This window comes from Danio aesculapii, chromosome 8 (genome assembly GCF_903798145.1).
Source record: "Danio aesculapii chromosome 8, fDanAes4.1, whole genome shotgun sequence".
Lineage (NCBI taxonomy): Eukaryota > Metazoa > Chordata > Actinopteri > Cypriniformes > Danionidae > Danio > Danio aesculapii.
The window spans coordinates 3,684,786-3,703,018 of NC_079442.1; the positions used below are offsets into that span (position 1 = coordinate 3,684,786).

An 18,233-nucleotide genomic window follows, 5' to 3' on the forward strand; every position below is an offset into this window, starting at 1 on the left:
GCAGAGCTGCAGTCTTAGCGGCGGAGGCTGGAAGCTGGCCTCATCGAAGACTCGTCTGTCTCTGGAGCGTCACAGGAATCAGTCTCATGTTCTCCACTCCTCCATGACCACCACAGCAGCTGCTCAGGATACGGCCTGGTCCAGGATTATGGAAACCTTGGGATCATCTCGTCGTTGGTCTTGGATCGAATCAGTGACTCTGTATAGTCTGAGGGCCTCGGGAAGAGTATCCCCAGGTGGAAATGGAGAATAAAGAAAATAATTAGCGTAGCTGCTGTTCATAGTGTATATAAACAAGATAATGAATCTTAACGAATAATATAAAGTTGTAAATAACATCCAGTTTGTTGAACAAAGCGATTGTTTCGCTCATCCTTAGGTTACTTTTCGAAACGCCCACAAAAAGGTCACAAACATTTGTGCCATGGGGGAAAACAACCCATCAGAATTAATGTACGGAGACCTTGTTATCTTCGCTTTTGGTAAAAAAAAACCTATTCGTTTTTGCTTAATACCGAAAAAGTTCCTGTGCGACGTTTTTCACCTATGATGTTTCCCAGTACTGGGTTGTGGCTGGATGAGCATATGCTGCGTAAAAACCTTTGCTGGAATAGTTAGCGGTTCATTCCACTGTGGTGACCATTAAAATAGAGACTAAGCGGAAGGAAAAGGAATAAATGAAAATCTAAATATGAACTTGTTTGTCATATGTATCTGCACACATTTTTATCCATGTGTGAAATTTCTCTATAGGATTTCCCCCTAAAATGCTTTGTATTTTGAGCAGGTATCAACAAAGCGAGCACAAGCTTGGTGCCAGAGTAAGAACAACATCCCCTATTTTGAGACCAGCGCCAAAGAAGCCATTAATGTGGAACAGGCCTTCCAGACCATCGCTCGCAATGCACTTAAACAGGTAAAGGAACAATCTACTGTTGTTATTGACGAAAGAAAGTAAGTCATACAGTTTTAATCACATATACAGTTGAAGGCAAAATTTATTATTAGCCCTCCTGTGAATTTTTCACAGTATTTCCTATAATATTTTTTCTTCTGGAGAAAGTCTTATTGGTTTGATTTCGGCTAGAACCATTTAAAATCATTTTAAAGGTCAATATTATTAGCCCCCTTAAGCAATATTTTTAATCGATTGTCTACATATTTCATAAAATGTTTAGTGACTTTAGTGGTTGCGTAAACACTCGATCTGAAATACATTGAACTTTCAGGAGTCGGTGGACAAATATGACTTCCCAGACGAGATCAAACTAGGAAACGACAGACCTATGTCTAACGGTGACAACTGCAGCTGCTGAAGGAAAACAATGAAGCTGTGGAGGGACAAGAAACAGCCAACATGAGAAAGGGAAAGATCCAGGCCAGTCTTTTCTAGAGCTCCCTTTTCCTCCTTTGAAAACTCCAGGGTATCAAATGCAACGTGTGACTATTGAACATCTATTCTCTTGCTGAACTCCAAGTCACATGTTGAAGAAGTATGGAGGAGCAGGAAGAGCTGTACATCCTCTGACAAGTCCTACTATCACTACAGCTGTCCAAGTATTTCCATCACTACTCTTGATGTGCGATTGTGTTTTATTTTCTCTGAAAATCCAGCCTGATCTCATGAAGAAACGTAACTATTTTACGTATTGTCAGAAAAGTGGCAAATTCGTACGAATTCATAATGTTTTATTAGTGTGAAAATGTAACATTTTAAAGAGTGGCCTGCCCCCTATCCTAACCTTAACCCTACTAAAATTCCTTTAAGGAAACTAATTTCACTCTGTGGCCATCTTTGAAATACCACTAAGGCAATTCTGTTTGAATGTGGAAACATCAAATTCTCCAAAACTATTTGCCAAGTGGCTAATCTGTATAAATTCAGATGATTGTATTAGTGTGAAAATGTAGAATTTTAAAGAGTGACCTGCACCCAACCCAAATCTTAACCCTACTAAAATTCCTTTAAGGCAAGTAATTTCACGTGGCGGCCATCTTTGAAACACCTCTCAGGCAGTTCTGTTTGAATGTGGAAATATCAAATTCTCCAAAACTGTTTGCCAAGTGGCTAATCTGTATGAATTCATATGATTTTATTAGTATGAAAATGTACAATTTTGAAGGAATGGTCTGCCCCCAACCCTAACCTTAATCATACTAAGATTCCTTTAAGGCAAGTAATTTCACTCTGCGGCCATCTTTGAAATGCCTCTCGGGCAGTTCTGTTTGAATGGGGAAACATTAAGTGACTAATTAGTAGGAATTCATATAATTTTACTAGTATGAAAATGTTACATTTTTAAAGAGTGGCCTACACCCAACCCAAATCTTAACCCTGCCAAAATTCCTTTAAGGCAAGTAATTTCACGTGGTGGCCATCTTTGAAATGCCTCTCAGGCAATTCTGTTTGAATGGGGAAACATCAAATTCTCCAAAACTGTTTGCCAAGTGACTAATTTGTATAAATTCATTTGATTTTATTAATATTAAAATGTAAAATTTTTAAAGAGTGGCCTGCCCCCAATCCTAACCTTAACCATACTAAAATTCCTGTTAGGCAAGTAGTTTCACTTGGTGGCCATCTCTGAAACGCCGCTCGGGCAATTCTGTTTGAATGGGGAAACATCAAATTCTCCAAAACTGTTTGCCAAGCGTACATTCATATTTGGAATCATCAATAAAATTAAAAAACTGTCTCAAATGGAGTTCGAAACACAAAGTCTGCATGTTTTATCTAATGTGCACTCAAAAGGAACAAGATCATGACACCAACTTCCTTTAATATCGCTTTCTGTTTACACAATATAATCCTCTAAATAATGTCTCGCCTGATTGTTTTGGTCGTCTGAAGTAATTTTCCAACTTTTTCCCGACAGCAAATCTCCTCTAAAAATGACAGCAGCCTCTTTGTTTACAAGTTTGTGGGCGCTCAACTGGTCTCCGTCATTGAGATTTGCAGGAATTACACTGTACATTGCATACAGATTACAAAACTAGAGTACATTGTTTTCAAGTGTAGTTGGTTCGTTTAAAAGACAAGATTTCAAGCTTTACGTAGATACATTTCTCTTGTCTGTAAGCAAGTATAGCTGGGTTTCACACAATTCCTTCATGTTGACCCAACACAAATCGTTAACTTAAGTAATTGTTTTTACAGATTTAAGTGGATTGAACATAAAACAATTAAGTTGTTCTGAAAAAAAACCCTTAAGAATTGTGTTGTTTCAACTCATTTTATATTAGTAGTTTAAACAAGAAGCAAAAGTCATTTTTTGAGTGCCAGAGGGTTTGATAAATGTCGCAAAGTACACGCGTCTATACAGAGCCCCTCCCCCGGAGAATTGTCAGACTATAGCGATCAATGATTGGCTCCTTTACTACAAGGCGGGGCTTCATTCGCCAAATATGGACATAACATTTTTCCCCATTCAAAACTACAGGAGTGACAAGTCTTGTGTATTCTTACTAAACTGTATGAATGAGATCGTACAAGTTTATACGAGTTAGCCCAGGCATGGGCAAACTCGATCCTCGAGTGTCCCTGCAGAGTTTTGCTCTAACACTAATCAAACACACCTGAACACCCTAATTAGTGTCTTCAAGATCACTAGAAAGCTACAAGCAGGTGTGTTTGATTAGGGTTGGTGCAAAACTATGCAGGGACACCGGCCCTCCAGGATCGAGTTTGCCCATCCCTGAGTTAGCCACTAAATTAAAAAGTTACGAATTGTCGTGAGATTGTGTTGGAAAATCTGCTAGTTCATTGTGCCTTTAGATTTTGTAAGTATTGGTTATTATTATTGGTGACCAGTTCACTCCTTTGCTAAATGCTTTGTTTCAAAATCATCCATTATAAATGTAATAGGGCTGGGAAATTGATCAATTAATTAATAAATATTTTTAAAAAAAGACAAAAAGTGTAAACGATCTTTCTGTGATCAATTTTAGAGTAAAATGTTTTGGGTTTTTTCTAAATCAGGTCAAAATTATGATTATGGAAAATTAAATCGATATTTTGCATACTTTTAAATGTTTCAGGATTTTTTTTTAATGCACGTACAATTATTGTGAAAAAAAAAATCATATTTCTTCTGTGCCCATATTAGGGAGAACAAGCCTTGTTTTTGTTTTTATAATACATTTTTACCGTATTTTTACTTATTTAAAAATAGGTTTTACATTTTTTTAAATAAGTAAAATACGGTAAAAATAAGGTTAGATTAGTTGATGTGTTAACTAACATAAACATCACATTTATTGCAGTATTTATCCATCTTTGTTTACGTTAATGAAAATAAAGGGGTTTGTTTATTCATAAATTTTTTATTTTCAGCTTAGTCCCTTTATTAATCTGGGGTTGCCACAGCGGAATAAACCACCAACTTATCCAACACGTTTTACGCAATGGAAGCCCTTCCAGCTGCAACCCATATACAATCACACGCATACACTACGGCCAATTTAGCTTACCCAATTCACCTATAGCGCATGACTCGTGGGAAACCGGAGCACCCGGAGGAAACACACGTGAACGCAGGGAGAACGTGCAAACTCCACACAGAAATGCCAACTAACCCAGTCGAGGCTCGAACCAGAGACCTTCTTGCTGTGAGGCGATTGTGCTACCCACTGTGCCACCACATCACCCTGTGTTTTTTTTACGTTAATGAAAATATTGTTAGTCCATGTTAACCATTATCAACTTGGATTTGAATAATGTTGAACTATGATTAATAAATACTGTTCACGTATTGTTCATGTTAAATCAGTAAATACCCACCAAACCAATGTTTAATAGACATCTAAATTTGGTGTCAGTGAAAATCTAATAGACGTCTAAGATTAGCCCAAAATTAGATTAATCATTAAACAGAATTTGCATGTTTAGAAATTCATTGCTTTGTATTAGATGACTAGCCTAGTTCCGACATCTACACTACCTGATAAAAGTCTTGTCGTTGATCTCAGTTGTAAGAGCGACAGATAATAACTTGACTTCTAGTTGATCATTTGGAAAAGTGGCAGAAGGTCGATTTTTCTGCTGAGTCATGTGTTGAATTCATCCCAATCATCACAAATACTGCAGAAGACCTACTGGAACCCGCATGGACCCAAGATTCTCATAGAAAAAGTCAAGTTTGGTGAAGGAAAAATCATGGTTTGGGGTTACATTCAGTATAGGGGAGTGTGAGAGATCTGCAGAGTGGATGATCAACATCAACAGCCTGAGGTATCAAGACATTTGTGCTGCCCATTACATTACAAACCACAGGAGAGGGCAAATTCTTCAGCAGGATAGCGCTCCTGATACTTCAGACTCCACATCAAAGCTCCTGAAAGAAGGTCAAGGTGCTCCGGGAATGGCCAGCCTAGTCACCAGATATGAACATTATTGAGCATGTCTGGAGTAAGATGAAGGAGGAGGAATTGAAGATGAATCCAAAGACTCTTGATGAACTCTGGGAGTCCTGCAAGAACGCTTTCTTTGCCATTCCAGATGACTTTATTAATCAGTGATTTGAGTCATTCAGAGATGTATGGATGCAGTCCTCCAAGCTCATGATGGAGTCAGACACAATATTCATTCTGTTTCCACTGCAGCATGACCACATATTCTATACTGGACATTATTTCTGTTAAGGGGCAAGACTTTTGTCTAAGCAAAGTCAGACCTTACTGTCCTAATTACTGTGTGAAATAATAGTTATTTTCCATATAATACATGCTATATAATTGTTTTTCATTAATTAGAGCCTTGGATGTGTCAATGATGTCGTTTCGAGGCAATCATATTTGGTTATTTAGTGTTAGAGTTAAAACTCGGGTGTATAATGGACAAAATAAACAGGAAATAAAATTTGTATTTTATTATACTTCAATATTATTTAATAAAAGTCACCACCTAGTTAAAAAAAAGGTAAAAGTTTACATTTTGAAGTTCTCTCAGCAACAAATATTGCATTGTTTTATATTTAAATGGCACTGTGGATAAAACTGCACTTTAATGAGGATTTTTTTGTCCTGAAGATTCTGAAAGTGTAAAATAGCTTTTATTAACGGAAATGTGGATGAGTTAAAGGTGCAGTGTGTAAGTTTGATACCCAGTGGTTGAACTAGGTATTGCATTCCTGAATCAAAACAAACACAAGCGCAGGTTGGAAGATTGCAAGGACCCAGGAGAGCTAGTCTGACGATCGAGCTTAAAGGCTGATTTAAATCATGTTGTAAATAAAAGCAACGACACGTGATCGAAGGAATATTTTCCATATTAAAGGGAGTTTTTGTTCTAACCAACACCTCGAATTAATATATTAGAAATGGCTTCTATTTCTTACTGAACAACAGAAAAACTGACAATGCTCACCTCATGTGCAGTATTCAATGTTAAATGCTAATAATATGAGTTTGAATGCTATTTTACATGATATTTATTGCCATACTACTGAAAGCAGCAGCAGATAGTTCACCTCAGATCTGGAAAATCAAATAAACCGTTTGAAATTGAACTTCAGATCTGTGACTCAGAGCAAACCAACACATATCAGTGATCCAGCATCTACATTTAATAATGTTAAAGAGGTTTAATATGTATTAATTAGATTATAAACTTTACCATTACGTTGGAGTGCAGTGAGTGCACTATTCTGTGCTTCTGAATGGCTGTATTTAAATTTCTGTCGTGTTTCGTCTGGTGCAAACAGCTAAACTGCTCATCACTGCAAATCTCAACATGTAGCGTGCTGTTAGGACACGGGGTTACAATGTAACCTGCTCACCTAATGTTTATGTTCATAATATTTATATTATTTGATAATTAATAACCTCATGTGGAACTCAGAATCTGCGTCTCATTTGAGATCTGCTACTGTCCACCGGAGGTCGCATTTCAGTCACTTCACGCTTTAAGAGCTTACCCGACTGAATGAACGAAATACGCGGTCATAGACGCATACTTCGAGAGCCTTCTTGACTGAATGAATGAAATATGTGGTTTTCCAGCAAGGCAACCAGCGGTGCTGAAATATAATTGGCTAAACTGACATTAGGCGGGTTAAATGACCAAAAGACAGTCGTTCTAGCACGTAACGCACATTCAAAGCAGAATCTCTGACTTTAGCATTGTTTATCAGATAAACAAGAATGTTCACTTAGCATGTTTCTGAAATAACTGCAAACATATTATAGTATTTTATGCTTTAGAACAGTCAAATGTCTCATGCCTGAGGCAGAATGTCTGCAGTTAGCATTGACACGGGCAAAATAAAAACACGAATGTTGAAATGCACAAAAAAAAGTCTAAAATGTCACATGACTGACGGATTGGGTTTAAATAAGAGCATTTGAGCTGACCACGAACATGTTTTATTATTAGCATTAAACATTTTGCACAGGATATTTACAAAGTTGCACTAAAAGCAGCACTGCTTTCCAATGGTAAACCCGGTAACCTCTTGAACACAAGAGAACATCAGCCCAGTCTTTGATACTGACATTTGTCCTACTGAAAGTCCTCATGAAACACATCCTCCAACGTGGCCTTGATTTTCGTGAGCAAGAGCGTTTCCATCGGTTTCAGTCCATGTATGAAGTATCCATGACCTCTGTCTCGGGATGAAGCAGACGGCTGGCCAGACGCTCAATGTCGTCCAGACTGAGCTGTCTGAGAGAGCGCTCGTAATCCTGACCACAACACAAATCAACAAATTCACCTTGGCTCTGTTTATTCAATATAAATGTGTGAAGTCTATCGTCTAAAGCCTGGCTCACACTGTGCCATTTTTAATAATAAATTATTAAGTCTTATTTAATGTTTTATTAACCCTTGTGTGCTGTTGGGGATGTTTTCATCCACTCTGGGGTGATTTTGAGTCTTAATTTGGCCTTTTTATGTTACAGCCTTATTCCAAAATAGATTATTATGGAACATTCCACACACAATACCCCATAATGACAATGAGAAAATAAGAGTTTTTGAAATTGTTGCCAATTTATTATAAATAAAAAAGCTGAAGAATCGCATGTACATCAGTATCCACAGTCTTTGCCGTGAAGCTCTAAATTGAGCTCAGGTACATTGTGTTTCCACTGATCATTCTTGAGATGTTTCAGCAGCTTCATTGGAGTTCACCTGTGGTAAATTCAGTTGATTGGACATGATTTGAAAAGGCATACACCTGTCTATATAAGGTCCCAGGGTTGACGGTGCATGTCAAAGCACAAACCAAGCATGAAGATAAAGGAATTGTCTGTAGACATCCGAGACAGGATTGTCTTGAGGCACAAGGGTGAGGAAGGTTACAGAAAAATTTCTGCTGTTCTGAAAGTTCCAATGAGCACAGCGGCCTCCAGCATCCGCAAGTAAAAGATGTTTGGAACCACCAGGACTCTTCCTAGAGCTGGCCGGCCATCTAAGCTGAGTGATCGGGGAGAAGGGCCTTAGTCAGGGAGGTGATCAATAACTCGATGCTCACTCTGTCTGAGCTCCAGCGTTCTTCTCTGGAGAGAGGTGAACCTTACAGAAGGACAACCATCTGTGCAGCAATACACCAATCAGGCCTGTATGGTAGAGTGGCCAGATGGAAGCCACTGTCTGGACTTTGCCAAAAGGCATCTGAAGGACTCTCAGACCCTAAGAAACCAAATTCTCTGGTCTGATGAGACTAAAATTGAACTCTTTAGATTGAATAGCAGGCATTACGTTTAGAGAAAACCAGGCAGCGCTTACAACCAGGCTAATACCATCCCTACAGTGAAGCATGATGGTGGCAGCATCATGCTGTGGGGATTTTTTCAGCAGCAGGAACTGGAAGACTAGTCAGGATAGAGGGAAAGATGAATGCAGCAATGTACAGAGACATTCTGAATGAAAACCTGTTTCAGAGTGCTCTTGACCTCAGACTGGGGCGATGGTTCATCCTGCAGCAGGACAATGACCCAAAGCACACTGCCAAAATATCAAAAATGGAGCAGTTTCACAACAACTCGGTGAATGTCCTTGAGCGGCCCAGCCAGAGCCTGAAAAGTCTGAAAATGGCTGTACAGTCGCATCCCATCCAACCTTGATAGAGCTTGAGAGGTACTGCAAAGAGGAATGGGCAAAAATTCCCAAAGACAGGTGTGCCAAGCTTGTGGAGTCATATTAAAAAAAGACTTGAGGATGTAATTGCTGCCAAAGGTGCATCAACAAAGTATTGAGCAAAGGCTGTGAATACTGATGTACATGTGATTCTTCAGCTTTTTTATTTGTAAAAAATTTGCAACAATTTCAACAAATCTTGTTCACATGGTCATTATGGTGTATTGTGTGTAAAATCGGAGGAAATTAATAAATTTAATCCATTTTGGAATAAGGCTGTAAAAACAAAAAATTGTGGAAAAAGTTAAGCGCTGTGATGCACTATATGGTCAAATCTGTCATTATAATGGAAGTCAATAGTGCAAAAACACCAACATAACCAAAGGGTAGTCAATTTGAACAATACACGAGGGTTAATAACATAAATTATACATTGAAATAAAGTGTGAGCGTAATTGTGTAATAATTGTATTTTGGTCTTGAACGAACCTTAATAAGTTGCTCCTGCACTTTCACAGCATCGGCTGGACTGAAATGTTTGGCCAGGACCGTTGACAGTAGCTGCCACACACCACTGCCTCCTTTATCATTATTAGCGCTGCTGGTTCCCACCGTGCCGCTGCTCCGTTCTCCCGCCGGACGCACCACAAGATTCAGCTTGGCCTCCGGTCCGATGGAGTAATCACTCAACCTGTGCTCATCTGAAAACAGCAGAAACAACCATAACAACGATGCACACAACACACAGATAATGAATGGAATGCTGCCTCGACACCTCAGAAATACATGGCAGGAGGAAATAAATTTTAAATAAATCTTAAAAGGAGGCAAAATGTACTTTAACTACAAAATGGTAAAAAGCCTTGGAGTAACGATTGATGACCAACTAAACTTCTCTGAGCACATTTCTAGAACTGCTCGATCTTGCAGATTCGCACTCTATAACATCAGAAAGGTCCGACCCTTCCTATCTGAACATACAGCTCAACTCATTGTTCAAGCTCTTGTTCTCTCCAAACTGGATTATTGCAACTCTCTACTAGCCGGGCTTCCAGCTAATTCTATCAAACCTCTTCAGCTGCTTCAGAACGCAGCAGCACGAGTGGTCTTTGATGAACCCAAAAGAGCACATGTCACTTCGCTACTCACCCGTTTGCACTGGCTGCCAGTTGCTGCCCGCATCAAATTCAAAGCTCTGATTTTTGCTTACAAAGCGACCTCTGGCTTTGCTCCTTCTTATCTGCTCTCACTTCTGCAGATTTATGTGCCCTCCAGAAACTTGCGTTCTGTGAATGAACGTCGCCTCGTGGTTCCATCCCTAAGAGGGAAGAAATCACTTTCCCGAACTCTCACATTCAATCTGCCCAGTTGGTGGAATGAACTCCCTAACTGCATCAGAACCGCAGAGTCACTTGCTGTCTTCAAGAAACGACTAAAAACTCAACTATTTAGTCTCCACTTTCCCTCCTAATCTTAACTGCCTCTCTGGCTATACCACTAACTGTACACTCTCTCAAAAAAAAAAAAAAACACACTACTAATGCTCTGCTTCTTAGACTTTACACACCTGAAACTTGTCTATAGCACTTGTTCACTGCTGCTCTTATAGTTGTGTAAATTGCTTCCTTGTCCTCATTTGTAAGTCGCTTTGGATAAAAGCGTCTGCTAAATGTAAACTATTTCAGAAATCCAACACTAACTCTTTAATCTACCTGAATGAGGAAATGCAAAAATAAAGATATAAAAATAACCCTTTATAATCTTTGCTCAAACAGAATTTCAGTCATTCATTAAATGTCCGTCGGCTTAGTATCTGATTATCAGGGGTCGCCACAGCAAAATGAACCCCCAACTATTCCAGCATATGTTTTATGTTCTATAGCACATGTGTTTGGACTGTGGGGGGAAACCGGAGCACCCAGAGGAAACACACACCAACACGAGGAGAACATGCAAACTCCACACAGAAATGCCAACTGGTCCAGCCGACCTTCTTGCTTAGTGCTAACCACTAAGCCCCAAATAGAGTTTAAAAAGACAAATTTGGGAAATAAGATTCCTGAAATAAGATTCCAAGGAGTTATTATTACAGCAGTACTTGTGCTATAGTTTGCGTGTTTGAGACATGCGTTTACACACATATTTATAGCCATATTTATTTCACTCTGAATTTACTTCATAGCACCATTCGAGTGTTTAAAACAACTCTTTTTTTTGTCTCTCAGTGAATTTGAATTAGTCAAAAATATCATTATCATGATAAATATATATTCAAATTATTTATTATAAATATATAAATATTTATTCATTTTCTTTCGGCTAAGTTCCTTTATTAATCAGGGGTCACCACAGCAGAATGAACCGCCAACTTATCCAACATATGTTTTACATAGCGGATGCCCTTTCAGCTGCAGCCCAGTACTGGAAAACACCCATTCACACACACTACAGCCAACTTAGTTCATCAATTCACCTATAGCACATGTGTTTGGACTGTGTGGGCAAACCGGAGCACCTGGAGGAAACCCACATCAACACAGGGAGAACATGCAAACTCTACACAGAAATGCCAACTGACCAAGCAAGCTTTTTTGCAGTGAGGCGACAGTGCTAACCACTGAGCCACCATGTCGCCCTGCGATAAATATTGGGATATAATTTTAAGTCCTAAAATCGACCACAACACTTGCTATTTCTATAGCCCAGTGTTTCCCAACCCTTTTCCTGGAGGCACACCAACAGTTCATATTTTGGATGTCTCCCTTACCTGACTTATTAACTTCAGGTTTTGGAGTCTCGTCTTATGTTCTAATTAGGTGATTCAGGTGTGTTCGATTAGGGAGACATTGAAAATGTGTACTGTTGGTGTGCCTTCAGGAACAGGGTTGGGAAACCCTGCTATAGCCAAACTGCAGCTGTAGTGACATGAAAAAGAAAATAGCTGAAATATTTTCTAGTACAGTAGTTTTCAAACATGGCCATGGCATACCACTGCTCTGCATATTTTGCATATCTCCCATTTAACACACAATTTAAGAAAACCAGCTTGTTAGAAAAGCGCACCAAGAAAGAACCAATTTAAGATGTTCCCCACATGGTGTTCAGTGTACTGCTGGCAAGATATTATGAACTTTATTAAACCCCTAGGAGGAGAACGAAAACTTTGCCAGTGTTTCTGGTTTTTTTTTCCTGTCAACAAATAGTGGAGCCATAAAAACGCAAGAGTACATTCTGTAGCTTTCACAACCCTGAGGCTGTCAAATGTCTGCTAAATAATGCATTTCGCATCAACATTTTAGCCACTGAATTTTTTTGCTGAAAAATAAATATGGATATCTGAGCCCAGAAATAAACTGAAAAATAATAATAACACTTTATTTTGATGGTCCATTTGAGTATTAGTAGCCTGCTTAATATCTGCTGATACTGCTACAGACATTTAACTGCAAGTGCATGTCAACTTACACTAACCCCAACCCCAACAGTCTACTTACAATCTAATGAGAATTAGTTGGCATATAGATGCAATGTAAATTAAATCCAATAAACAGACCATCAAAATAAAGCATGACCATGATAATTGGATACTTTTCACACAGTAACAATACACAAATTAGGGCTACACAATATATTGTTTCAGCATCACTACGACAATGTGATCATTCACAATAGGCACAGATATCCAATGTTGAGTTTGTATTATAATCTATCATTTGCATGTGTTTTTGAGGCCTGTGACTATACTAATTTTAAAAGCATTCAGGAATAAGAAATTGTACCGTTTGTAAACTTTAATAATGATTGATTTTCATTTTTATGATTCGATTACCGTACCTGAATAATGCGAGACTCATTAAATCACTGTTTATTTCAATTGGATATTTTTCCCAATTGTATTTATCTATGCTTGTGGATTGTTTGTTAGATTTTATGCTTTATGTAGAATCAATCTAAAAATAGCGATTCTTTATAAATAGAGATAATCAAGTTATCTGGTGAAATTGCATTGATATCGCAAAATATATTGGAGAATAATCTAGCTCCTGTTTATCTAACCAATCTTCTGTCTCGCTACAATCCAACTCGCTCTTTAAGGTCTCAAAACTTAGGGCTTCTGGTAGTACCTAGAATAGCAAAGTCGAGTAAAGGAGGTCGAGCCTTCTTATTTATATCTCCTAAACTCTGGAATAGCCTTCCTGATAACGTCCGAGGCTCAGACACACTCTCCCAATTCAAAACTCGATTAAAGACCTATCTGTTCAGTAAAGCATACACTTAGTGCACCACTTAGGGGGCTTCCACACAGGTTATGCATCTTGTTGATATACACTGTGAACATCAGCTACGCTAATTATTTTCTTTATTCTCCATTTCCACCTGGGGATACTCTTCCCGAGGCCCTCAGAATATGCAGAGTCACTGATTCGATCCAAGACCAACGACGAGATGATCCCAAGGTTTCCATATCCTGGACCAGGCCGTATCCTGAGCAGCTACTGTGGTGGTCATGGAGGAGTGGAGAACATGAGACTGATTCCTGTGACGCTCCAGAGACAGACGAGTCTTCGCTGAGGCCAGCTTCCAGCCTCCGCCGCTAAGACTGCAGCTCTGCACAAGACGTTTGGCCAGCGGAGAAATTAAAATGGTCGTGCCCTACTGAGTCTGGTTTCTCTCAAGGTTTTTTTTCTTCACTTCCGCCATTAGTGCAGTTTTTTTTCCCTCTCCGCTGTCGCCACTGGCTTGCATGGTTCGGGATCTATAGAGCTGCGCATCGTTGGATTTGCTCTTCAATATTTGGACTCTCAGTAGTGATTATTAATCCACACTGAACTGAGCTAAACTGAACTGAACTTAAACACTACAAACTGAACTACACTGTTCCTATTTACTGTGACCTTTTATGTGAAGCTGCTTTAACACAATCTACATTGTATAAGCGCTATACAGATAAAGGTGAATTGAATTGAATTGAATAACAAAACATCACAATAAAACACATTAGAAACACATGTGTACAGATTAACAAAAAAAGAGACTTAATATATTACCTGCAAGAGCTTTCCCTTTATACAACAGTCTCTGCTGACTTGGAGGAATGTTTAAACGCTCCGATACCAACTCTTTTACTGTAGATACCTTCTCATTTTCTGTCACCTGTGAATCAAACGAGCATATCTGCTGAAAATGTCCCATGAATATAGGTACATATAAAAGTAATTGAAATTAATAACACTCATACATCTATATTTATAAGTATGCTGGATTTGAATTTAACTGATGAGCACATTGCTTTGTTACTCACAGCCTAATTAGAGTTATGGCAGGATTGAGTTAATATTAAAATATGCGAAAACAAAATTCTGAAACATACTGCCTAAAAATTGTGAGTTAAAATACATCTACTTATAAAAATAAAATGATTACACTCGCTACAAGTTTGTATTAAACTTCTGTTATTTCAACTAGTTATCAAGATAACATTTGTCAATTGTATTTAGTTTCATTTAATGCAATTAAACTGAAATAAAAAATAAACTAAACTATACAGACACTACAAACCAATTGGGTAAAGTTGGTTTTATATTCACACATTCATTCATTCTTGAACAGTGAGAACTTGTGACACAGTTCCTATATTGTTTACCACGCTACTTTAAATATCCGGTCTCAAATAGCTAGCTAATATCACGTCAAGACAACATTAGTACTATTTACAGGGCTTCATACATACTTTTACTGCCAAAATTCCATGAATTTTTCAGAACTTTCAAGTAAATTTTCATGAATTATTGTTTCATAAAACATCTACATGGTAAATAAGAAGCAAAACAAAGACATTCAAATTTATTACAGCATATCATAGAACACACAACAATCCATTTAGTTCAAACTTGTTTTTATATCCATGTAAAATTGATTTTGATAATGCTTACACAGCACTAATAATGTGAGAGCATGCTTTTGGCCAAGGACAGTAAGAAGAGAACTAACTTATATTCAAGTATACAGATATTTTTTTAACTAATTTCCATGACTTTTCCAAAACTTTGAGTTTTTTCCTAACTTTTTCAGGCCTGGAAAATGCCATGTCAAAATCCCATGACTTTTCCTGGTTTTCTATGACCGTATGAACCCTGTATTTAACTGACTGTGAACAATGTACTTTGATAGTCTTTGGCTGCTTATATAATTTCCCTGTTTAGAATCTGCAAAGAATGAAGAAAAGTGAGGAAAATGTAGAAATAAAAACAGAAAACATATATAAATATAACTGAATAAACGACATCACAAATATAATACAAACTACTTCAATTAATAATAATATAAAATCATAGTAACACTAGAAATAAAACTAATAAAAAGACCAAATGAAAACTACAGAAGTATAGTAATTAAGTAACTATAACAAACTTTTTCAGGCCTGGAAAATGCCATGTCAAAATCCCATGACTTTTCCTGGTTTTCTATGACCGTATGAACCCTGTATTTAACTGACTGTTCACAATGTACTTTGATAGTCTTTGGCTGCTTATATAATTTCCCTGTTTAAAATCTGCAAAGAGTGATTTTCTGAATATACATTATCGAGGAGAAAGTCTGAATGTGCGAATATAAAACCAACTTTACCTCTATAAAATCTCAGAAACACACAACACAAGAAAGAAAAGTGAGGAAAATGTAGAAATAAAAACAGAAAACATATATAAATATAACTGAATAAACAACATCACAAATATAATACAAACTACTTCAATTAATAATAATATAAAATCATAATAACACTAGAAATAAAACTAATAAAAACACCAAATGAAAACTACAGAAGTATGGTAATAAAGTAAGCATTGAATGGCACAGCTAATTTATTAACTAAGCACCAACTGATTACCATATCTGTTCCAACTTTATTCAGTAGCAAAACCTGCAAGCTTTCTACTTAGACATTAAATATGTGTATCAAAACCAGGTTTACTATGGTTAAACCAGCCTAAGCTGGTTGGCTGGTTTTAGCTGGTTGACCAGGCTGGTTTTAGAGAGGTTTTGGCCACTTCCAGGCTGGTTTCCAGCCATTTCCAGCCTGGTCTTACCTGGTCAGGCTGGAAAATGACCAGCTAAAACCAACTTGATCAGCCTGGTTTAAGCTGGTTTTAGCTGGTCATCTCTAAGCCTGACCAGCTAGGTAAGACCAGGCTAGAAATGGCTGGAAAGCAGCCTGGAAGTGGCCAAAACCCCTCTAAAACCAGCCTGGTTGACCAGCTAAAGCCAGCCAACCAGCTTAGGGTGGTGTTAGCTGTTCTTTTCAGTAGGGTGTGAACCCAAAATCGACACATTGAGGTAAATATTGGTTTTATATTCGCACATTCATTCAGTGACACGCTTCCAATATCATTTACAGTGGTACTTTGAAATACTCGGTTTAAAATCGCATGTACATATGACTACAAATTATCACTATTAAATTGAATGTGAACAATGTTGTACTTTGATAGTCGTTGGCTGCTAATATGATTTAATCATTTATAATTTATAATATAACACTTTTCCTTATATTATTAAGGTGAAAGTCAGAATGTGGGGACATAAAACCAACTTCACCTTAATAATAGACTTAGTTAACGTTAAGCCAAGTTAAAACAAAGACAGTTATCTTAAGACAGTTACAATTACGACAGATAGATCTTCAGCTTAAATAACTTGGGTTTCATTTTCTATTGTTTACAGCAGGCTCGTTTTAACAAAGATGAACAAATCTGCTGTAACGTTAGCATAGGCACATTACTGCCTAAAGCAACGAGCTATTAGCATAGCCACATTACTGCCTCAAAGCACCACACGAACCTCGAGCATACCTGAACATTACATTCTTTTCCTTGAAGCGGCTTCACTGTGAGAATCATTTTTACATATATATAAAATTAAATACTAAATAAGCAATAAATAGTTATCTCGCTGAACATTCGTAAACTAGCAGCCGACGTTTCCCACGGACATGACGTCGAAGATACGCAAATGCGCCTGCGCGGTTGGAGCCTCACTCGGACCAAGGATTTGTTTTAGAAACTGAAAAACATAAACGGGGAGTGCTGAAAATTATACTTTCGTGAAAATTACAGAAATTTTATATATGTAAATATATTAAATAGCTATGAATGTATCGGCGTTTAACTTAGCTACCTTAATATGCTTAATAAAACTTTCAAGCTCAAAATTGCAAGGATAAAAGCTATAGTTTCAGCTTTATTCAGTAAAAAACATGTGAGCTTTATTCTTAGACATTAAACATGTGTATCAAAAACAGGTTTACTGTGGTTGTGAACCCAAAATCGACACACTGAGGTTAAGTTGGTTTTATATTCGCACATTCATTTGGTGACAAGCTGTCACATATGTTCCCTATGTATTTACCATGGTACTTCAAATATTTAGTCTGAAATAACAAGAAAACTTGTTTAAAAACCTTCAAGTTCAAAATTTCAAGAAGCAAAGGTATAGTTTTTGTCTTCTGAAATGTAATTAAGTGCAATTTGAGAAAGGTACAAATTCCATACATAAACTTTCTCAAGTATTCTAGACAAGGCAAGTTTATTTCTATAGCACATTTCATACAAAATTGGTAATTCAAAGTACTTTACATAAACAGGATTAAAAGAAAGAAGAAAATAAACAATTAAAAATGATTAAAACAGATTAAGGTGCAGTGGGTTGCAGCATCGCCTCACAGCAAGAAGGTCGCTGGTTCGATCCCTGGCTGGGCCAGTTGGCATTTCTGTATGGAGTTTGCATGTCCTCCCAGTGTTCCCGTCAGTTTCTTCCCGGGGCTCCGGTTTCCCCCACAGTCCAAAGACATGTGGTATAGGTAAATTGGGAAGGCTAAATTGTCCCTGGTGTATGTATGTGAATGAGTGTGTATGGGTGTTTCCGTGTGATGGGTTGCAGCTGGAAGGGCATCCGCTGCGTAAAACATATGCTGGATAAGTTGGCGGTTCATTCTGCTGTGGCGACCCCTGATTAATAAAGGGAATAAGCCGAAAAGAAAATGAATGAATAGAACAGATTAAAATGTGTTAAAACAGGTTATAAAAGAATGAAAAAGGAAAGAAAGACATTATGATCCTAATGTGATCTGTTGGGTTTGTATTCAGTGAGCATATCTGTA

At 37.7% G+C, this 18,233-nt stretch overlaps 2 protein-coding genes across 2 annotated transcripts in view; one reads left to right on the forward strand and one right to left on the reverse strand.

The window, feature by feature from the left end:
* Positions 1–4,738, forward strand: part of rab7b (RAB7b, member RAS oncogene family) — a 15,934-nt gene extending 11,196 nt beyond the window's left edge. Inside the window, exons 5-6 of the mRNA XM_056463033.1 lie at positions 788–916; positions 1,230–4,738. Coding sequence (XP_056319008.1) covers positions 788–916; positions 1,230–1,316 — 216 coding nt within the window. The 3' untranslated portion in view covers positions 1,317–4,738. The remainder of the gene's footprint in view (positions 1–787; positions 917–1,229) is intronic.
* Positions 4,739–7,346: 2,608 nt separating this feature from the next.
* Positions 7,347–17,077, reverse strand: ubl4a (ubiquitin like 4A). Its single transcript, XM_056463034.1, has 4 exons — positions 16,927–17,077; positions 14,125–14,230; positions 9,566–9,777; positions 7,347–7,680 (listed from the first exon to the last, which is right to left on the reverse strand). Exons 1-4 carry the CDS (start codon positions 16,972–16,974, stop codon positions 7,573–7,575), a joined length of 474 nt encoding a protein of 157 aa, XP_056319009.1. The 5' UTR covers positions 16,975–17,077; the 3' UTR covers positions 7,347–7,572.
* Between the last annotated feature and the right edge of the window lie 1,156 nt (positions 17,078–18,233).